The 24,663-nt window shown below is 39.7% G+C and overlaps 1 protein-coding gene across 6 annotated transcripts in view; it reads right to left on the reverse strand.

Annotated features, from left to right (window-relative positions):
* The window catches only part of kcnma1a (potassium large conductance calcium-activated channel, subfamily M, alpha member 1a), a 146,679-nt gene that overhangs the window by 86,919 nt on the left and 35,097 nt on the right, over positions 1–24,663 (reverse strand). For all 6 annotated transcript variants that reach the window (XM_035904692.2, XM_006783790.3, XM_087850196.1 and 3 more), the window contains exon 2: positions 18,654–18,821. In XM_035904692.2, the coding sequence (XP_035760585.1) occupies positions 18,654–18,821 (168 nt within the window). The remainder of the gene's footprint in view (positions 1–18,653; positions 18,822–24,663) is intronic.

A 24,663-nucleotide genomic window follows, 5' to 3' on the forward strand; every position in this document is an offset into this window, starting at 1 on the left:
TCACACGGCCCTACAGTAGATACTGGTTGGTGACTACCTACAACCAGACCGGTCTCTTATGTTTGAGAATTGTTTTGTAATGTGGAAAAAAAAGTACAAGTATCCACTCGCTGGGGCGACCAAGCTAAAAGAAGCATTTACCTGAGTAAACATTTACCAACATACTCAAGTAGCTAAACAGTGCAAAGCTTGTATAGGTAAAATATATTTAAAGTACCTAAAGTAAATGTACTCATCATGTAGAATGGCAGTTTTATGAATCATATATGTATGACATTATTGGATCATAATTACTGATTTATTGATGTACATCTCTCTCTAATGTTGGAGCTGCTGGTGATTTTAATGTATGTATTGCTCTGTAGCTTGAGATATAGTATTGCAATTTGTCAGCAAAAGAATTTAAGTTCAAATAAATAGGACAAACTACTGTGTAGTGGAGTAAAAGAAAGCAGCACCGCATGGAAATACTTATATTAAGTACAAGTACATCAGTAATCCTCAGTAAAGTCCAACCCCTTATTGGACATGCCCCTGAGCTGGAGTCACTGTGGTCATTGCTGTTTTTGGCTTTTGACTCTTATGGTCCTGTTCTCAGGACTTTTTGCTCACACCTCATATTTAAGATGTGCTAAGTGAGATTAATGGGGAGTCGGAGTACAGAGTTATCAATCAACTAGTCCGCTTGTCTGGGCTTGATCCTGGACCACTTACAATCCTTCTGATTTAATGTGTAATAAATTAGTTTTTAAGGTCATTGCATTCATGAAAATGAAGACAGGTAAAGTTTTATGAATCACTACTGCATAAGATTTCTACTTCTGGTGACTCGTGCACCCCTGCTGGCCTCAGACTGAATCCTGTCAAAGTCATCTTCTTCCCCACTCCCTGCAGCTTCAATCAAAAGGAAACACTTAATATCCCCCAAGACCTCACTTCAGACTTCTTCCATACTGGGAATCCTTTCAAAGTGACAACATGACACTGAGTGGGTCTCTTCTTTTTCGGTGTTTGTTTCCAAACAATAACCAGAAAATGAGACACAAATCTGAGGGGATTTTCCCTGGTTTTGTAAGGAGCAGTCGAGAAGCGCGGTGACATGTCACTGCTATTAATTCATCCCTTCACAGATGTTCTATTCAAAGCCAGATTTACTGTCTGCATGGAGGTAGTTTACCGGTAGATCTGTAGCTTGATAGACAGCAGAAAAAAGGAAAATAAAGTCTGGCAGAAAAGAGCAGGTGGTGTGACAAATTAAAATGCATCAGTAGTGTAGTATTACCAGAATCTTAATTGGTGAAAGTGAAATGACTGATTTTGTTGGGCATAATCTCTGAGCAGAAATGTATGGGTATCCCTTAATTTCAGCATTGTTAAGAGTCTAACTGTGCCCCGTATCCACTCATAGCTAATGTGGCATTAACATAACTGGTATGATTTCCCATCGTACCACTGAATAGATCACTCTCAAATCACAAGAAATAAAGTTCCCTGTGTGAATACTAAAAGTCTTTTCCCTGTGATCTCATCATAATATATGCAGGTCACTAGACACTTGTCCAGGCACCACTTACAGCCACACAGTTCCATTATGTACCTTAAATTACAGCATAAATTATCCCTGTCACAGTTAATATTATCAAAACTTTATCACACCAATCCAATTTCTGTTACAATGCGTGCAGAGCAATTACTTTGTCTGATGTGTACTGCAGAATCCAGCAGAACCTTTTTATCCCCCTCCAAAAATGTCATACCGCATTTCGCTGCCAGAGGGACAGTCGAGTCCTGCCAAACGTGGAATTAAAAGTTTATGTTCCTTTCCTATGAGGCAAATGGAATGACTACCAACCAAATTATAAATCCATATAGCTATATGCATACTCAATAACCTATTTTTTTCTTTCCTTTTCTTAAATTCACCTTTTTATGACACCAACAACCCCCCGTCAGGTACATAGGTTTCATCTCAGAAGAAACGCGACAGTGACATGATCTTTATCTAATTTAAAAAAGGTTTTATTTAATTTCCTGAAGGTTAATGAGAAGTTTATCATCCGCGACAAAATCCACTTTTTCTTGCTAACAACGTAGCGGGTTGTGATAAGGCAGAATGCTCACGCTCAGCAAAAAGAAGATGAGACTAGGATTCACAGAGAAGGGAAAGCTGCATTAGTATTCTGTGTTTGCTGTCAGGTATAAAGTGCAGAGCAGCAGTCTCTGAGTTTATCCCACCCATGTTTGCTTTCTGCCACATAAGATCAAGGGTTACATACACCTGTCCAGCTAAGTAAATGAGGTGGGTGGATGCCTGGAACCATCATGTATGACCTTAACACATTTCTGATACCTTCACCCACCAGCAGGAGGGATAAAGGTGGCAGCTGTTTTAACAAACAGAAGTGTCTGGAGAGCCAAAACATCCTAAAACGTCATATAATATTTCAAATAGATTTGTAACATTAGAAACTGTTCAATTTTTGTACTATTCACACTTTTATATACACACTTAAGATATGTGGAGGGATGAACAGAAGGCTAATTTGCTAATGGTTTCTATTTCTTCCCCTTTTGGGGTATTTTTATTAATTGCACTCTAGTTAAATTGTGCTTATTCCTAAGATAAGTATTACTCTCTACAGAAAAGAGCTAATCCAACTAAGAAAATGAAAATCAATTTCAGAAAGTTCAATTTAAATACAGTTTTTCACAGGAACTATCTAAAAATACTGAGAGCTTTCTATTTTCCCCCCATAATCATAAGTAAACAAAGAAATACCATTAATTATTTAATTTATAAATTATATAATGTGTTTGACTTTTTGCTGTTTCTCTTGCAGACCCAACATTAAGAATTCAAGTCAAACTCTACCTTAATATTCACTTGGTACAACTTTCACCTTTCACCTCTGATCATAGGCCACTGGTTACATTAGCTATTAATTTTCCTCATGACAATACTCATTATCCAACATGCTTCTCAGGGAAACAGTCAGCCGTGTGCTACCCGGAAAGCTGTCAGCGTTACGTTCAAAATACACAAGCACCGATCTACAGACCAGCGAACATTTTCTGTGTTCGGCCAGTCAACCTCATGTATACAGCAGCTCAGCTAAACAGTTGCAAGCGCACTTGGCCTTAGTGTCGAAGCTCCTCAACATAAATGAGGACACAAAGTTTGCCAAAATAACAGCACAAGCATATTCATCTCAACAAGCCTAATCACAGATATTTTAAAGAAGCTAACAAAGGCAAACTGGCTAAAGCTAAAACTCAAAGCCAGCAGGCTCAGTATGAGCCTGAGTACAAGCAGAAGATCAGAGCAGCTACAAGGAAAATTATGGAGATGAGGGAAAAGAGGAAAGAGTTGATGTCCTGTAATCTGAAAAAAAAAAAAAAGAAATACAACCAAAATATATTTCCATAAACAGTAAGAGGGGAAGAAAGAAATGACAGAAAGGACACTCAAACTATATTATGTGCCATTTTCTTACAAGGTACCTTTCTTTAATATCCTTACACAAAAAAACAAACAACAAATTAAGAATGTTATCACTGTAAAGGTCATACTTCAATAAATATCATCACAAATTAGGAAAAAATTAAAAAGGTTTTGTCTCCCTTAACAAATCACAGATTTAATGCACCGCCTGGCAATCACACAAAGTGACGCTAAAAATAGCATCCCAAAGAAAGATGGGTTTTCAGAAAAAAAAAAAGTGGAGAGGTGTTCCCAGCTTTCACAGCTCCATGAAAGGCTGTGTGGGTAAATTGTTCAATAATTTAAGAATGAAAGAGTCAGAGAATCCAGAGAAATGTCTAGAACCGAGCCACAAGCCCAAAGAATCTAATACTGAATAGCAATATTAGATTCTCTCATTCAGCACAGCATTGAAAACAGACATGTTTCTGTAGTGGAAATCACAGCATTGGCACAGGAAAACTTAAAAACTACTGTCAGTGAACACAGTTTGTCCACGCATCCTCAAATACCAGCTCAAAAGTACAATAAATAAATAAATAAATGAACGCACACATAACCAATCATCACCTTGTTTCTCTCACTCGAGAGAAATGAATGACTTTAATATAAATTATGGACACAGAGTCTTCTGGGCTAAAGAGGAAAGAGACAATCCTGCTTATTTTTAGCAAAAACCCCACATTCAGTGTTGCATATGGAATCTACCATCTGAGCATTTGCGCTCCTGTTAATTGTATCATCCTGAGTATTTTTTGAGTTTCTAATGATAAACTCAGACGATGTACCCATTTGCAAAAAGGCAGGAATCACTTAGCAATTACACGTAATTATTAATTTGGTTGAAATGCCCCTTCCAGCCCATTGAAAAAATGGATACATAGAACAGAGGCACCGAGGGATGGTAAGGAGTGAGAGAGAGACAGAGAGAGAAATAAAAACAGAGACAGACGGAGGGCACAAAGCTCATTCTTGTGAATAAGAGATGTGAGATGTTGCCACGGTGATATGCCACTTGTGGGAATAACTGTGAATGCAATGTGCCAGAGAAATGCATGCAGCTGCAGCAAAGTAATAAAAAGGGATCACAAAACAAAGGCATTATTCAGTCTTCAGAGGCTAGGACAGTCTGCCCTTTTAGCCCCTTTTTCAGAGGGAGTTTTATGCTTTCATTACTTCATCTCAGTATACCAGTGATAGATCTCTCCCTAGCCTCTGGTTTGCAGTCAATTTATCAACAAGAATATTTCCAAAGAAACTGACGTAACTGGAGGAAAAAGAGGATGTAATTTCTAATTAATTGATCTTTTTGAGGAGAAATTTTAGTCATTCATACTTTTTAATACAGGTATGAACAGAATTACATCAATTTAATACATTTAATAGAGTTTTAAATTAACATAACTATATAATTAGATAGATGTAAGAAAATGGTGCATAATATGGTTTGATAGCTTTCACTGATAACAGCTTAGACCTGCTGCGTGATTTTTTTCTTCCTCTGTGTCTGCTTATTAAAAATTTTTGTTTGTTTGTTTTATTCCCACCTGCTTTTTTCATATGATTTTTACTACATGAATTCACAGAGGGGCAATTCCACTTTACTTCTCTGTGAATCACTACCTTATCGTGGTGGAGGGCTTTGTGTGTCCCAGGGATCCCAGGGGAGTCCGGCTTTGTCTCAGTCTGAAGTTGCCCTTGAGAGGCGGCAGGCTCGGGTGGGTATTTATATGTATTTATTTATTTATATTTATTTTGATAATCTCTAGTCCTGTGTTCAGTGTGTTTGTATTGCTTCCTCCCAGTCTCGTTATGTCTGATTAGTTTCAGCTGTGTTTCCCTCCTGTTTCCCATTCCCTTATCATCCTCTGTGCATTTAAGCCCTCAGTCTTCCTCTGCTTGTTGTCGTGTCATCCACATTAGCTGTGTGTTCTCATGTTTGTTGCAGGTTCCCTCATTATGCCAAGTTGTGAGCTCTTCATTTCCAAAAGTCTAAGTTTCTAGTTTATTATCTTTTGTTTGTTTGTTTTGGTGTGTTTTTTGTACCTTTTTAGTTGTTGAATCACAGGAATAAAGCTGCCTCTGAGTTCTGCGTTTGGGTCCTACCCTCACCTGCCACACAGCCTTCTGAGACATGGAGGGGCATTATTGAGAGGAACAGCCTGCCAGATCTGAACTTGAGTGGTGTTGTGTTACCGGACTTCTGTGCAAATCAAAGTTTGTCCATATTAAACACAATGTTCTAATATAAGGGTGTCCATAAGTGACTCTGGATAAGCGCAAGAGGAAGGACGGCTGGATGGACGGAGATTGATCTACCTGAAGGATACTTTGTCCCCACATTCATTATGACTGTGCACATATCAGACAATAATAATAATAATAATAATAATAATAATAATAATAATAATAATAATAATAATAACAGAAAATATCTCCCTACATTATTCATGCATGCAGTCAATTATAAGTGTGTCTTTGCCAGGTGAGGAGGAGACGAATTAAATTAACACCTTGGTTCCTAAAGGCAAAAAAAATACTAAGGAAGACAGTGGTTGGAGACTATTTGATGACCAAAATGACTGTGACTGTGCAACCTTTGCCTTTGAAATGGATGCATCAAAGACATGGTCTTAGACCACTCTTCAGTCAGTTGCTGTCTTCAAGCCAACTTTAGTGAGTCAAGGTGGTGGTAAAACAGGAAGAAAACGACGATAAGACAGAGTTAGTTTGCTGTCACTTTTCAACTGAAGCAGTTCATATTTGACCCACACAATCTGTTTGTGAGATTCTGGTTAAATGTGATAAATTGCAAATCAGAAGTGTCGCCATGTATCAGAGGAGAAGGGCAAAATACTAGGGCTAAGGGCCGACCTCTTCTCAAACAAAATGCAAGAGACTGAAGAAAAATCATGTTAACAATATTAGTTTTAACTCTTCTGGGGACAAATTATTCTATTACATTGTACAAACTATTCCCCCATAAAAACCTGAAATTTGTGTTTAACAACTATATGATGTACTGCTGTGAAAAGACATGCACAGATGTTTTCTTTGTGTACTGATTTTTATGTAGAAATGTGACTAAAAGCTTTGAACACTGGAACCTCTCTGCTCTTGAATTAAGCAGGAATGCGGGGCTCTGCACTAAACACCCAGGACCAAGTAAAGAGCAACAGGACAGAGCTGAAATTTTGGCACAGCTTTGACCTTTTCACTAACATCTCATTAACATCTCTTTATTTTTCATGACAAATTAAAAAAGAAAGAAAGAAAACACAACAATGACATGTATCAGCTGCAAATTAAGTCATGATTAAATTGAACGCAACTTACAGTAAATTGTCTGCCACAAATCTCAGTAACTCAGGTTTGTGTGTTTCATTATTTAATGGCGCAAACAAGTTGTGCTGATTGGCACAGACAGGCAGCAATTAGACTGCTGAATCAGCCTGCGCTTATAAATTAGGTGTCTATTAATTGCCCCACCAGCCTGTTTGAGAGTGACTATAGTTAGTCCGAATCAGACCCAGATGGATTGCCTCCCACCAGGTGACCTGTGTGATCACCTTGCAGTAGTAGTCCAGAGGTTGAGGATGCTGCACGGTCAACCTATGGGCAACCAACTGGTCACCACAAGCACTTGCAATCAGTACTAGACACCAAAAAAATGTGAATGCAGTCTCTCACCAACCACTGCTTTTTACTCTGTTGCAAAGAGGCTATCCTATTTTTTTTTTTTTTTTTTTAATAAATTCTCTATAAAAAGCCTAAAATAACACCTAAAAAAAAAAACATATAAATCATCCAAATAAAGCTTATGTAATATTTGTGAAAGAATATTTTCTCCCTCTAAAAACTTTAGAGGGAGTCCCTTTCCCTGTATGTCCCATTTTCACCTGCCCCATAACACTCCTCTCCCTCCCTTCTTTCCTGTGTGTGTTACATCACCTATGATCATCCCCTAATGATCTCATGGAAACTCTGAGCAGTAAGTGGCGGGCTCTGGAGGTGATGTCTTTTAGGGACACTCTGTGGCCATCCCGTCCCAGGAAACAGAATCCCAGTGGGGGTAAACGGATCTGAAACCTGGCTTAGCAGATGGTCCCCACTGAGCTGACTCCTCTAATAAGCAATTAGAAGCACTGACATGACACGAGTGACAACAGCATATTCAGGATGAACCTGAAACCAAACATATGACCAGGCCTTTTATGAGAATCAAAGGAGGGTCAGAAAGTTGCTGTTGTTTTTTAAAATAAACAAGGAAGCATGTCATACAGAGGCTACACATGGAAATCTCACACTTAATCCTGCACCTTCTAAAGCTCTGCACAGCACAAGAGGTGTTTTTCCCGCCAAAATAAACCCATTATGTGACAGCTTCTTTTTATGTAGGTCAGTTTTAGGAGGAGTACAACCATCATCATCCATCTTCCGCCATGGATGTTGCTGCAATAATAACCTGTCCACCCTTTAAAGCAGAGGTTGGGAATCAGTCAGCCCCATCTCTACTGATCCTTCCACTCCCACACCAACTTTCTGTGTGACTCAGACCTGCTGATGTATAGATGAGACAGGCTGAGAAGAGGAGGCAGTTCCAGCTCCACAGAGCAATTGACATGCGGCATATAAGCCTGCACCAAGAAAATGTTGAATGTTAATAATGTGATACTTTATCAGTGCCCACTGGGAAATTCTCATAATGCTTAACCCACTCCAGGGAGAATGGGGCATGAAGCATGAAGTGATTTAGATGGCAACACGATTGGATCCATCTCCAGGTCAATTCCAAGTCACTGAGTGTACTTCTCAATTAAGGGTGATCTATATTTGTCTCTGCAGATATGCTGTTAAGTTGTTGACAATGCATCCTTCTGCGCTTCTTTCAGCTGTTCGTCCAGTAACAAGATAGTTTCCCCTCCCAGTCTCAAACCTCCTGGTCTTTTGCATGTTTAGCAAATGCTAACCTTAACCTATACACTATGGAGCCGCTTTACAATACAGAGAAAATCCAAATTGTTTGGTGGACCCTTTCTTTCCACTACACAGCCAAGCTGGTGTCCATGAGAGCATTCAGCTAGCTCCAACTTCACTTTGTAGTTATAACGTGACCTTTTTCACTATATTGCTTTTTTCACAATATAGAGAAAATCCAGGTTAGCTCTGTCACCTCACTGCAAGAAGGTCCTACTGTAGGTCTTTCCTTATAGCTAAGCTATAAGTGATTTATTAAAAAGAACATCTAAAGTAGAGATCATTCACTCTTGTTCAATTTGTTTTATCAGTAGTATTGCAAGCAAAGGAATTTTCTTTCTTTGGTCATTTTGGCAACATTGTCTGTCCCTAATCTTGTTTTCAGAAAAAATTAATAAATGTGTCTGGCAGCAAGAGGGTTGTTTAAATTGGTCGGATCACTGTGATGCTGCAAGTTCTGATCCATTAGATGTGCGTCATCCTGGAGGCACTGAGTCACTCAGCACTCCTCCCTGAGACCACACCAGGCAGCCACGACAAATATGAGATGGGGAAAGCGCAGTCTTAGATCTGACAAGGGTCTCCAAATAACAAACACGAGAATGTCTGCATCTTCTCTGACTGCCTGCTTAGGTCTCTGTCCATAGCCACGTAATTTTCTGCCTGTCTGTTTTCCTCCCCTGTTGATTCTTTGCTGTGTGACTGTGTACCCGTGTCTGTCTCTCGCCTGCAGTCTAATCTGCTTGTGACTCTAAATGTAATCTCATTTCTGACTACCCTGTCACTTTTCAGCCCGAGGCTTCAGCAGAGCATAAATAATCATATTGTAAAAAGTAAACAGTCATTTGCTTGTGGCTTTAATTTTCTAATAGCATGGGCCACTTGTTTAAGAGCTAGAGTGGGTTTGCTGTAATTATCTAAGTGATTTTGGATTTCCTTATGACACACTTCAAGGGCAATGTCACCAGAGTGTTTTAAACAACAAAGACTAAAAATAACCAGAGACAAAATGAATGTGTGCTGTCGCCACAGTGTCTCAGACACACTGGCCTGTAAGTCACAGACAAATTTGATCTAATAGGGAAAAGGTTGGGCACCCAGATAAATGAGACATTACTTTAGTGTCTGCTCTCTTGACCTTTTCCTCTGCAAAACAGTTTGAAGGAAGGTGGGACAGACAAAGGTCGCAGGGACTGCAGCACAAAACGATGGGTGTAGGTCACCGACTCTTTAGCAACACAGGCACGGGTGGCAAATGGATGGGTTAATAGATGAGAGAGGAAGAGAAAAAAAAAAGAGGGACGAGCAAGGATGAGTCATCGCACAAAGCCTTATGATAGGCCTAAAGGGGGGGCTGCAGGGAAAACCATTCATGAGGACAAATTGACACAAGCTAATGCAAAGATGTAAAATTCTCCCTAGTGCTCTAGAAATGTAAAAGCCAAGGGAGAAATTGAGCAATTATAACTACACTATATACTCCAATGTGAATGGTATAAAAGAAATGTTACCCCGGTGTACATTTTAAACAATTTAATAAATGTGTCTTCTGTAAATTTGCCATTTAAGAAGTTCAACACAGATGAACAGCACTGTGTACACTTCTTAAATAAACCAATGTGTCTACTATCAGAAAATATAGAGCATGATAGCAGGGATCCTTGTGCTTTTCTTTCCTCCTATGACACGCTGCTTTCCCTCTCATCCCCCGTCCACCTCCTCCTCCTACACTCCTCTACTACTCAATACGAGGCTTATGTTTCTTATGTGGCGGCAGCCCAAAAGGAAAAAATAAGCCAGGAGGACCTGACATCACACTGCTGACCAGTGGCAATGGTATGAACACAAATTCTGAACCACAGCTAAATCTCACCATTGTAAATCTAAATCAACTACAATAGTGTCTCCTATCTACAAAGATACCTACAAAATAATTAATTTGTAATTGTTTGCTGCCTTAAACACTGTATGCATGAGAGGTAAAATAATCAAATGGTTCTTTGTCACCACTGGACATAATACTCTTTCAGCATATAGCTTAATTTCTCTGAAAGGGACCGAGTCTGTCACACATCCTCTGGGCACCTTAAGGATTTAAGCTGACTTTTGACTGTGGATAATTACAGGTTATTTCAAATCAGATGAGGTCGGTAATATAGAGAGCAAACGCATCCATAGATCTGGTGTTGCAATGGACTCTCACCAGGGATAATGGACTTCAACTTATTTATAGCACATATCAAGCAAGTGAATTTGCCTGTGTTTGCCTGGTAGGAGGGGTTTAGAACAGACAGGGGAGCTGCAGAAGGAGCGCTGTCTATTTTCAAAATCTAGCAGGCTAAAATTATAACAAAGTGAAAACAAAAATAGATCACCTTTCATAATGAGTTTGTGTGTGAACACATTCTATGTTGCTGTATTTAGTCTTTGAGCTAAAGCCAACATCAGGATGCCAACACTGCTAAAAATGCTCATGTAAAGCCCCAGTCACAAAAGCCTAGAGAACAGTCTGACCTCCTGGTAATTACTGGTTGCTAAGGAAAAAAATGTGCATTCCCGAAGCAGTTGGCAAAGAGTTTGAAGTCACTGCTAGTCTAGGTGTAAATGCTTGCCTAGCTTTGGTCATGAGCAGATTGCCATGGTTGGCCATAGTTACAGTGGAAAATGGGACAAGTGCTTGGAGACAATTTGGCATCTTTGATGCAAACTACAGGTGACTATGGCAATCCACTGGTGCCTGGAGCAATAACAAGGAGGTTGTTGGTGCCTCTTGGTGACCAGTTTCACCTAGCAACAGCCAGCCAACTTCCAGCAACCACTCGCCAGCTAGCAAGAGAAAGGTGGCTGGTAGCCAACTGGTCTCTAGGCTTGTGTGGCAGATGCCTTAAGCAAATGTTTTGAAGAGATGTATTAAAGTTTTGGCTAAATTCAAACTCTGAAATGCGATAAAGATGAAAAAAACTTGAGGGAACTTTAAAATGTTGCAATTCTTAGAGCAGGAATATGAAACTCATTTTATGTGAGCAAAATGTGAGTGAAACTCCCCTTTTTAAAAAGTGAAGAAGTTTAACTACACACATACAGTAAAAAGGTGCTTCTACATTAGTAAAATTGAAAATAAATGAAAGAAAGCACATCTTTCGGCTTCAAATGTAAGAAATACATCTGTACAATTACAGAAAATTTCTGGTAGCTGTCTGTCCAGACTGTCCTGTAATTACAAAACAGAAACTTTTTGTTAATTCATAGAAAATGTCCATTATTTACATATGGGTCCATTGTAAATAACACATTTCTTTAGTAGATAAGGTAATTCATAGGTTTATCTGTTGGCTATGGAGAAGGGCTTCATCGGTAGGAAAAGATGTGAAACAGTTAAAAGTCCAAAACTTATGCCATCTTTAATATTCTCCAAAGTCGGCCAGTGGACTAGATTTGAGTTTTTGCTGGGCCAATTCTGGTCCTCAGGCCTTATGTTTAACCCTCCTGTCTTAGAGGATGACTTAATGTTTCATTGCAGTTCATTCAGTCTTGTGGTGACACTAGGGGAAAAGTCAAGGAATCAGCAGTCAATATTCTTAAGACCATAAATTCCAGTATAAAATTTTAAGGCAATGCATTCAAGCAACTGCTAAGATATTTGAGTCTGGACTACTTATTATGGGCCAGTCAACCAATCAATATCACAGTCATACCATTTGCAGTCATTTATTCACCGTGTAGCCATCTTATACATGTTTCTCTATACAGAGAACACATTCATTACTTCTCTGGTGGCATAGTTGAGAATTTTTGTTTTCCTACAAAGTTAGTACTATGTACAGACCTTGTCTTGCACTAGACACATCACACTCCTTCTGCTCCCTCCACACCAATCTCTCTGCCACCGTGTTTATCCCCCGAGGTCGCTTTTGCCAAAAACAGTCATTCATCACTGTTCAGAGGATTTACGTCAATGCCAATTTGATTGCCATCAAACTGATAAATTGTGGCAAAAAACAAATTAATACGCTGTGAAGCCTGGTTAATCCAACAGCTGAGAGAAATGGAAGCAAGGCAAGGTGATAGCCTGGAGGTTTCAGAGGTCATGGAGTATGAGTTTGAGTTAGGGGAATAGGAGCAGACTGGCTCAGAAATTGAGTTTCATTATGGTGGAACACACTGCTGAGGCAAAGTGTCATATCACCAAACTGGGGGAGTTAGGTAAAAAATGTGTCTGAGCCCACTGTTATTAATTTAGAAACAAACTAATTTGTTAAATGTGTGTGATGATTTCTGCAGAGATGGCCTCTCTGGATATTCCAACATTGATGTAACAGATGATGCCTGACGGCCCCTTTCGGCACCCACTGAGGAAATTTACAAGTTTGTTGTTTTAAAGGCAGAGTTGGGTAATAAGTTTCAAGTTTGATTTTTTAGTTAGATTATGATAATGATTTGCAAAATACTGACTAGTCTTTCTGCATGCTGAGTATCTGTGTCTATATGTGGGCGGTTGTGTTTCTTGTAAAAATATCTCATTGAGCTTTTACAGCACTGAAGTAAACTGCTCCCCCTGAACGGAAATAAAACATAATTTTGTAAAAACCGTATGCTTGCATTCATGCAGGGAAGTGTAATTAGCAAGCACAAACAGCAACACATGGGAAACTGTCGCCACGAACATAAACACGCACATATAGCACAGAGAAACATACTGTGTCTACTCAGGCAAACACATCTCTCGTGCACACACATACATTCAGAGGCAAACAGTCTCTGGCAGTGCCCAATGTCTGCTGTAAACGAAAAAAACAAGTGCTTGCACAAGCCCAAGGACCTCTAGCACAAAAATGTACTTATACATGGGTGTAAACACAAACAGCGCCAGCATCATAAACAATCCCAGTCTGAAAAGTACTTTGCAGAGCACTGTGAATGACAGACGTTCTCTGCACAGGAATCATGGGGAGTGTGAGAGAACACTTATTTTCTCCCCAACAGGATGTTTGAGGACACATGGAAACGTGGTGAAACACACTTGCAGCAACCTTACACACCACGCACAATCTCACCTTGGTCTCTGCCAAGAAACAAACACACACAAAGACACACTCACACAGAGTAAGAAATTGTTTGAAAAGAATGAGATAATAGAGGGGCAATCACAGGAAAAGCTACGTAGCAGGAAAGCAAGCATGTCAAAGAAATTTGTGCTTCCTGTCCTTTTGACTTCTATCATTTTACTGAAGTGCTTAAATAAAAGGAGCTGGCTAAAAAAGAAAAAAAGGTGTGGATTTGTCACAGCACTAGTTAAAATGAAAGTGTTATCACTTAGCTGTAAAGAGAAACAGATGTGTTGTATTTTCAGATGATAGGGGTCGATATGCAGAGTGCCGTGCAGTGTGTGGGTGGATGGTAGGCAGAGGGATGACCATAGGGTTTAGGGAGCGTGCCATGTGAACAGATGGTCTCTGGTTGCCACCCGAGATCCCATTAAGAAAGATGGCAGGACTGACCTATTTCTGGACCCACCGTGTCAGGCAAATCCACTGCACCGGGAGATAGGGGAAATATCTACATTCAGTGGTTATAATCCTTCGCTGTTTTTGTTGAACCTTATGGGATTACACACATTGTCACTGTAACAATAATGCAGGAATCTATTAGATGATACGCTGGGCTCATGTAGCACAAGAAGTCAGCCAACTCATATTTCCAGCTGTCCGAGTAGTTGCTTCCTCAGACGTTGTGCCCTTGAGTGCTTAATTAGGTCTTTCAGCAAAACAACTGGGATGATACGGTTGTCGAAGTAACTGATGAGCTATCCACAGCCTGACCGGAGGTGCGCTCTTTTTCCACCTATGTTCCCGTACGCTGTCCCTTTGCGTGGACAGCTGTCTCATAAGGGCTCAGGGAGACACATTCTTCTGAGTGCACAGTACAGTCAATTAGTTGCTGCTCTGCATAAGCCTTTTTCCACTTGTCTTCATCACAAACTGCTAAAAATGCTGTGATTTTCTTCTCTTCTAATTTCAATCACTGTGTTAAAAACATACATGTTTTCCCTTGGACGCAAACTTAGTGTTTGTATTTGATAAAGCGGTATTACAAAGATGTGGAGAAAAAAAAGAGCTAAACAACAATAACTACTAACCCATACAGCAGAACAACACTGGCTCACGCAGGCAACATTTCATCTCACTGGCATCTTTTTTTGTTGGTGACATGTTGGATATACTACGTGAGGGGGTTGTTGTGGGGGTCTTTTGGGTAAGTCACAAAAGCTATGATGAGGAAAAAATGTATTATCAGCACCTTTGCCTTACACACACACACTTTTTTGTTTTTGTGCAATTTTCTACTTGTGCAGCCTGTGGCTCACCAATGGGATTATTTTTCAAAACATGATCGCCAACAACCAGAATGATCAATTCCCATGCAGCATGTCCGGTCCTGATGGCCATGCAGCGTAGGCGAATGTGTGCTCATTAACATTTCTTTCTGATCAGAACAAATTAGCTCAGTAAAGTCACTGCACATCATTTAAAAAAAACACAGGCATTGCCTTACTCGTGCTAGCATTTCATCACAGTATGGAGCAACATAGTTTCCTAACCTCCAAAATACATTTTACAATTGCTTTCCCACTGGTCAGGTGCTCAGAGGTAACTTTTTCTTATGAATGAAGGTAGCACCGTAAGTTGGCAGGAATTTGTTGGGGTGAACTCTGTTGTAAAAAACACATGAATAGTACAAAGGAGACAACCAGGCTCCCATGTGTGGTTAGATTTAGGCAACGAATCTGAACATGAAAGTCAGTTTCTAACCTTAACGGAGGACTTGACTGAGACTTCCAAAATAATATATGGGACTCATTATTGCACAACACATATAAATTGTTGTGGTAATTCAGTAAGCCTGGGGGTATAGCTGATTGTTCACAAACAGGGAAGTCATCAAGGCAGACAAATGAATGGGGGATGGAGGACTCCGCCTACCAAAGTCCATCCTTCCCAGTGTGCTTTTGTCCCTTTTCCACCTGGATAGAACCGAATGAGGTCTACATCAAGATGTAATCCCACCTGTGTGTGTGTGTGTGTGTGTGTGTGTGTGTGTGTGTGTGTGTGTGTGTGTGTATAAAACAGAGACAGAGAGAAAGACTGCATGTGCATGGTATTTCTACTCTGCCCAGGCAGACGGCCCCCTAATGTCAAATGACTGAGCGCCACTACACAGCAGTTGCTATGGTTACCAGCCAGGTTCTGTGTACACGGATACTCATCGCAATTTCAATCTGCAGTGAAGCACCGATGGCAGAGCAAGAGCCCCGCAAAAGAAAAACTAAATAATATTAATAACATAAGAATTCACCTACCCACCCACATGCACATACATACACACAAACTCACTCAGAAGCCATCATGTTTATACTGTATGCAGTACATGTTGAGAAATACTTGCATACATGCACCCACGAATGTTAATTCCACCCACATGAGAAGATACTGTACTCACTTCACCTTCACGTAGCACTCACTTGAGTAAATACTCAGTTGTGCTGCATATCATTAGAGTGAGCAAGTAAGCAAACACAGCCTGCTGGGCAGAATTATCAGCCCCAGCACAAGTAGCACAAATCGCAGTAGGCGATACACTGGGATATCACTATGGCTAGAAACCCCTCTAAAGCAGCCGGTGCTTTATTTCTCCCTGACTGTCACAACCACTCTGTTTTACTCTCAATCTGCCCATCTTTCTCTCTGTTGGCGTGTCTCCCTATATGTTTCTTTGATTTATCTCTCACTCTCTCTCTCTCTCTCTCTCTCATATACACACACCAATGTACATACAGGGCAGATTGGGTGCACTCAGTCAGAGCAGGAGATGAAAGGGAAGAGGGAGCTGTGTCCATGCCAATGGAGCTGTGTGAGTGGGGAAGTGATGAAAGAGAGGCTCATTTAGTAAATTGACAGTTCCCTTCGGGATTCTTCATCTTCTTCCCCATGAAAGGCCTGAATCTTTCTCAACTGCAAGCTATTCTCACCAGGCATGAGGAAGATGTCACATTCCAGCAAACATTAACAATGTCAGTATTTTAGTTTGGATCCATCTCTCTCCTCACTCCCACTGCTGCTCCATTCAATCCACAGATGCACAGCAGATGTCTGTGCAAAACACACCTACTTTTCATACGCTGATGTAAAATGAGCACTAGATGCTCCCTGACTAATTATTACAGTTCTGTCGTAAAATTCTTGAGCCATCCATCAGTATTTTTAAATGGTCTTTAGCAATAGTTCTCCAGGCTTTGTGAAGGTCATTGAAAGTTTTTCTTTGTACATCTAGTCTAGTCTGTGTCTGTCGTATTAGAAAAATGTGTCCTTTTTGGTAGTTAAGCAACTTAACATTGATGAATCATCCAGGCATATGTTGGCTTGGTGTACAGTGTGACCTTAAAATATTTGAGGAAAAATGACAAGTGGAGGACAAAAGAAGCAGTGGCAAACTTTACAAAAAAAAAAACTATCTATAGCAGATAAATAATATCTGAAAGCGATGTCCTTTAGAAAATGAGAAAAAAAATCCAGCAAAGACCCAACATACAACTTTAGAGATGCATATGACCCTTTAATTAATTCATCTGCTGTTCGTTGAAACTTCATCAGAAATGGTCGCAATGGAAAGCTTTCTGTCAAGAAGCCATACTCAAGAAAAGGAAACGGGTAGAAAAGAGTGGGGGGTGTCCAATTACACAAGAACTGGACAGAGAACCAGTCAGTTTTATGTAATGATGTAGGGACAAGTTCAGGAGTTTGGTCTCTGAGATGTCAAATTAGTCAAGCATGATAGCAAAATTATAAAATAAACGTCAGAGCCAGTCAGCAAATGTTGCTCATTTGTAACCTTAATAGACTGAGTTCATTTAGCAGGAAAACATAATTATTATTACAAATGATTACAAAAGCCCAGAAAAAGAAACTGTGGTAGTCCACTATAAAAAAAAACCTCAGCAATGAAAATATTTACACACAAATTTGAGCTAATACACTAATCAAGCATAACATTCAACTACTAAAACACATTTTTATCTTCAGAAATATAAGTAAATACTAAGTAAACTGGAATTGGGCATGGTAATCTAAAAAAATAAAATAATGTGCTCTAGGTTTTTTTCAGCTTTTCTATAAAACTTTACATTTGAAAAATTCATGGATAGTAATAATTATGTCTTAGCATTAAAAATATCATTTCAATGAAAGACCTTGTGCATAATTGTGGATTAGCCACACTACAGAAACATAAAAATTGATTTTTGGTCATTACCAGTACTGTTAATTTAGGGCAGCTGTGGCATAAACCTTACACCAGATGGTGGACTAATAAATGTTCTAAGCACCGTGTACACACTATGTTGCCCAACACTTAAATTGGCCTCAATTTTAATCAAGTGCTGTGAAGTCTTTCCATAACTCAGCCAGTCTAAAAAGTAGCAAAGGTAGCATGCTGCTCATAGTTAACTCTCTGTGCTCAGACATTAGACTGTCTGTGGAGGACATATGGGTATGCTTATAGGGAGAACACATCAGCAACTGTGCTGGTGGAAAGACTTTTTTTTTTCTTTTTAAAAATTAAAAGCTATTTTAGGCTTTGTCATAGTAAAAATCAAACAACAGGAGAAACAGAAAGAGATCCAACAAGATTGTATCCAACTTAACAGATACCTCACTACACAGAGCAGCTAATTCTGTGCCAAACTATGGAAATGTGCAATATCTAAACATTCTGAGGGTAAAATAAGCGACTAAAAGCAACACAGGACAAGGAGTTTGTTTACTTCATAGTTCATTGTTAACAAACATTAACAAATCTTCCTCATACGCATCTAAGTGTGTACATGCACAACCACTGTAGCACAAAAAAGGCCGGACAGTGCCAGCCAAATAGCCAACTGATGTTCAACTAGCCTCTGCTAGGATAAAATTAACTGAGGTGAGGAAACGTGTACATGACAGTGGATTGTGCAGTGGATTTATCCAAAAGCCAACTTGATTGTGGACACTATGTGCAGTCCTTTTGCCTGAGGAAAGACCAAACTGTTGCACTTAGTTAACGGTGGCTGGGCCAAACGATTAATGTCAAAAAAGACCTGATGTATGTGTGTCTGGATTTGGTATCTGACATGTTCATCCCCATCAGAAAAGTGAAAACTTACAAGAACTCTGCCAGTGAGTGTCTGAGCGGAGATCATGACACCGGCCCAGTCTTTGACTGAAGTCATCCATCCCACTTCATTGGCTGGCGCCTCCTCCTTCTCATCAGGGCCCTTTGGTGGTCTGTCGGCTGCCTGATTGTTGGCGGGGTTGTTCACCTTCTGAGCCTCCTAGAAAAAAATGGAAACGAAATCTGAGTAGGCAAATTAAGGAAACCGACAGGAACACATTGTTGATTATAAGCAGATAAGTCAGTTTGTTTAACAACAACAAATTATACATATTATCCCCCACAGTAAGGCAATTTGTCATAATCCATTATTTCCACACTTCCCATTTAATGCCTATGCATCCTGGCAGCATCATGTTCATGTTCCTTCTGAGTGGCAGAACTTCGGGTTACTCACCGTATACCTGCATGAGCCTAAAATACTTCTGGGGATACTGCAACTTAACAGTTCTAAAAAAAAAAAAAAAAAACTGATAAAAACTCTCAAACTGGTTGTTGTGGATCTAAAATGATGGCACACTTAACAGCCCGCATGGCTTCCCACTTTTCAAACACATCTAGGTGAACGATTTCTATCATATATATCAAGGAAAGTTTGCAAAAGAGCAGCCATGTTAAAAGACTGTAGGAGATGGAGAGCATGTACTGTACGTAGTATAAGTTTCTGAACTTATGTATACCCTTCAAAAACTACACATTTCTTTAGGACAAAAAAAAAAAAAGGGTGTCACTGCACCCATCACGCCATCATAGCATCCATCTGCTACTATTAATGGTGAATATGTGTGTTCAAGTCAAATAACAAGATGTGTATGAGGCCACTCTAATTTTATTGCGCATATGGCATAATTGTTCCTCGGGGTAAACTGTTGTTCTCATGCAGCCCTTTTAATGTGCCTTCTCGTGTCTGGCTGAGTGAGCAGAGTTGCATGGCACTTCATTGACATGCTTTGTTTGGCACAGTCACTGCATGCAGCTGTTCCTCTCTAGAAATTCGCTCATTCCTGATTTGATACAAGCAAGCACTCTGCTACCTTGTCCTTCTGCCAGAAAATGAAGCAAGTGGATTTCCTCCACTTTTGTCTTCCTCAAATAAAAAAAACTATATTTAGGCATAATAAATGGAGTCCATAGAGAATTCCTGGAATTGAAATAACTTTAAAGCCCCTGGATTATGTGGCATCGGTTCACTCTGTGGGAACAGCCTCATAGTGCACATGTAGCACTAGGAAAACATTTTACATGTCCCTTCTCACAGTGACATCTGACAAGTAGCCATCAGAGCAGATTATGTGCTATGTCAACAAAGTAAAATTAGTGTCCCTGTTGTGCAAGTGTGGGACGTTTGTTGTGATGACCCCATAAAATTCAAAAATGGTGACGAGTGAAAACTATAAGTGTTTACAGTGAGTTTATTCTTGTTTTTAAAACCCGACACATCATAATTCCTAGAACTTTATGAAGCAATAAAGACATGCGACCAAAAGCCAGCTGACCACTGGGGTGACCGATGCGCACCCACATGTGATACGAAAACAAACCAGACTGCAACTTGAGTATTTCTGCAGGGCTAAAGAGCAGATGAGCCCAAGAGAGTGCTCTGTCCATTTCAAGAGGATTGTCTGGTTAAATTGGATTAGATTTGATAATGATATGGCATGGACACAGCTGCCATTTTCCTAATTTCATTCTAACCCATAACAATGCCAATAAACTGACCCTAAAAAAGCCTGGCTTAGTCATAAGATTATTATCCAGCTCTGCCGTTGGGCCTCGCAGTACTCCAGTGGGTAATTCGGTTACTTATGGTTTATATACTCATTAAATGACTCAGTGTTTGGAGACTCACAAACTTTTGAAGTACCTATCGTGAAAGTGATGTGACGCATTCAGCTTTGCTTTTGAGCACCACAAGAATTCAGTATTTCCGACAGGCTGCTATCAAGCACATTTAACATTTAGAAACTTTAGCTTAATATCATTTAAATAAATAACAGCCGGTTCAGGCATTTTATTTGGCAGAAAAAGTGAATGAGGCATTGACCTGAGACAGATATAGCCTGATTCAAAGTTAAGTGCTGTGTTTGTTCTAATAGATAATTATCGTCCACTTCACCAGCCTGTGTTCAATATTTTTGTTCAACACAAGAGGTGCTATTGCAGTTTTGTTGTTCCCTTTTTTAAAAGTAATTAAAATAAATTAATATTACAATGCATTCTTAAACACAGTGGTTCAACAAAACCCATTGCAACGGTTTCTTATTCACCCATTTGTTAGCATACCAGTGGTATTTAAGGCCACTGTAGCATGTGCAGGGGCTACTACCCCGTCTCTTCCTCCTTAAGTCCTCCACTAATCACACCGTAACCAAGATATCTGAAAAAGTTATCAACGTTTTATAAAGTTCAAGCTCCCACCATGAAACTTTATTGTACCGGATATGTCACACTGCAAACAGTTAAATACTTGCATCTAACTGAATTTCTCCCACTTCCACTCATCCACTCCCTTTATTGCATTGCCAGCATGCGGCAAAGACCCAGGAAGATTTGTATACATGCACATACACATGTCACCATCCACAGGGATGTCTACGGTTTCACTCTGACTGACTTGATAGCACTCCAGACAGGGTGTGTGTTAGTCTATGCCCACCAGTTACTTCTCACCCAGAAGAACCCCAAAACCTCACATGCTGCACAATTATACCACAGTAGGAGTACAGCACATCACACCAGGACTACAGTGTGTCATGCAAATGTCACATCACTTGTTTCTGGCTCTCTTTGCCATTTGCAGTATTGCTGGGTTTTTTTGTTTTTGTTTTTTTTAAGCATGTTAAAAATTCCTGCAGTCATCTGTTTGGTCACAGTTGTGGCTTTACCTTCATGAATTACATTTCATAGAATATACAACCTGCACATTACGTTTACAATGATTTCATTTCAAATGAAACAAGGATTTCCATCTTGTTACAAAATAACTGCTTGTTGCCTGATTTTAGATATATAAGTTGACCTCTTTTTTTTATTCAAAACATTTCATTTGTCCTACAGACAGGCACAATTAAACCCAACATTTAGCTTCATCATTATTAGGATTTTTTATGCGTGATATCTGTTTGTAGACTTATATAATGGTATGTAATTATACATGTATATTGTATATTGAGGTAGGATCAAATGAGTTTACCTTTAAGTCTGTTTGTACTAATCCTTTCTTTGTCTCATTATTGTTTAAAGTGTATTTTGTTGTTATTTTAGTCATGCTCAAAATAAATCAATCATTCAGTGACAGAAAAATAAATAAAAAAATAACTGCTACTATTTTGTTTTTGTTTTTTCAACAATATATTATGTGAAGACCTCCATGGATGCCAGTTTAATTACAGGACAGTAGTTCTCATTATTGTACGCTGAACAGCGATAGCATATTGAGCAGCACTAACGTTTAACATTCTCTCTATGCATGCGAGTGCGTTTATGGTGAATGAGAATACATGAATAATGGATGTAGTCACGAACTAAAGGCTGGGCAGATCAGCAGACATAATGTAAACAAAGAATTTCTTCTAGCTTATTTGAGCGGCCGGCGGTGGGCTAAGCTCACGCACAGAAAACCAGTGAAGCAGACTGTTATGGGAGAATCCATCTGCTGGCTATATATAAACACATCTGTGATGTCAAACAGGGCGAGACAGGGAGACAGAGAGAGAGAGAGAGAGATTCAGAGAGGGAGGAGGCAGGAGTCAGTAAATGTGTTTACAACCAAAGTCCACAAAGGACAAAAAAAGTAAATATTATAATAATAATGAAAAAAGCAAAGACTTAAACTAAATATATGGTTGAATGCTAATGCTCACCTGGTGGTCAGAAACATGATGTATAATATACAGTTTATATATATCATATTACATTTTATTGTTTTCAGTTCATCTTATGAACAGGTGTTATTATTCAGTTCCCCACAGGCATATATGAAATGTATTAATTCCCTCCTGGTGCAAATTAAACAATTCAAGCTTCTACAGTGAGCTGTCACATGACGCATAGGCAGCACACTGTAAACATCTGCTTAAACAGAGGTTGCTGTAGCATTAACCCTGTCCTTGCCATTACCACCCCTGACCATCGCTGTAACAAAAAAAACAAAAACACTTCTGGAACCACAAGTGTTGTAACTTATTAGCGTTCCATTTATCCTCCAGTCCTGTATTTTGCAATTTCCTCTTTCTAGGTAAAGACCACCACATCCGAAAGATGCTCGATTGGCTTGAGACCTACACTCAAGTAAACTTTCTAACATTATCCTGCTGGAAGCAGCCGTCAGAAGATGAGTACACTGTGGTCATAAAGGGATGAACATGGTCAGCAACAATACTCAGATGGGCTGTGAGATTTAAAAGATATTCCATTGCTAACAAGGTGCCTAATGTGTTCTAAGAAAACATCCCCCACACTATTATACCATCACCGCTGGCCTAAATTGTTGATAAGAGGCAGGATGGACCCATGTTTTCAGGTTATTGATGCCAAATTCTAATCCGACCATCCAATTGTAGCAGAAATTGAGACTCATCACACCACAAAACATTTTTGCAATCCTGTGCAGAGCCTATGTGAACTGTAGCCTCAGTTTCCTGTTCTTAACTGACAGGAATGGCACCTAGTATGGTTTTCTGCTACTGTAGCCCAATCTGCTTCAAGGTTTGGTGAAGATGCTCTTCTGCATACTATTGTTATAAAAAGTATTTATTTGAGTTGCTGTCACCTCAAAGCAGTCCGACGTTCTCCTCTGACATCAACAAGGCATTACTGCCCAGAGAACCACCGCTCACGTGATTTTTTTTTTTTAGGCTATTCTCTTTAAATCGCGGAGATGGTTGTGCGGGAAAATCCCAGCAGATCACCAATTTCTGAAACATTCAGACCAGCCTGGTCAACCACGCCATGTTCAAAGTCGGCATTTTGATTCTTGGTTTGAACGTGCGCAGATTATCTTGAGCATATCTAAATGCCTGAATGAACTCGAGTTGTTGCCAGATGATTGGATGTTTTGACATTTCTGTTAATAAGCAGTCAAACAGGGGCACCTAACAAACTGGTCAGTGACTGTATTTTTGAATCCCGGCATTATTTCACTCATTTTGAGTGGGTTTTTCAGTTTGGTGCCTCAAACCACTGTGTCAGTGGTTACGGCATGCAGAAATAAACATAATTGGTATCAAATATGCAGACCAATCACATTACAGTTTGCGTTACATTCTTTTAGATAAATGAACATTATTAATTTTAGTATTGCATCAGTGCATAAAAGCATTTGCAAATGAACTTCAGAAGCATTAATATGAGTCACGTTAAGGCCTAAAATATATGTAGTTCACCTACTTCAAGAATCTTCTTTCTAAAAATAGATGAACATTGTTAATATTAGGACTGTACCAATTAACAGAGTACACAGGGGAGGCCTGGTAATAATGAGCAAGAGAGTGGCAGAACACGAAAAAAAATATGACACAGGAAGGAAGGAAGACAAAGAGAGGAACTGACAGTGAGAAGTCTACAGGACGGGGACAAAAACACAGGGACTGTGGGGTAAAAGAGGACACCGAGTCAAACAAAGACTCAGAGGGAGGCAGAGAGATAGAATGCCAGAACAATAAAGCGAGAGGAGCAGAGATAATGACAGAGACAGAAATTAAAAGACATCAAGAGAGACAGGAAAACTGAGCAAACACACGACTGACAGAGAAGGAGAGGACAGCGACAGAGAGACAAAGATACTGAAAGACAAGGGGGGTAAACAAGTAGCTGAAAGACAGACAGCGGCACAGATTACGAGCAAGAGAAATGATAAGTGAGGGTGAGAGAACAAGAGACAGAGGAAAAGACAGAAAGACTAGACAACGGAGAGAGAAAGAGAGAGAGGACCGTGCCCGTCTGACTCGGCTGATCTAACAGGACTTGGCTTTAACGCAGCTGTTCCTCTGGCTTTCATTCGC

The sequence above is a fragment of the Neolamprologus brichardi genome, chromosome 13 (genome assembly GCF_056152115.1).
Source record: "Neolamprologus brichardi isolate AB-2024 chromosome 13, ASM5615211v1, whole genome shotgun sequence".
NCBI lineage: Eukaryota > Metazoa > Chordata > Actinopteri > Cichliformes > Cichlidae > Neolamprologus > Neolamprologus brichardi.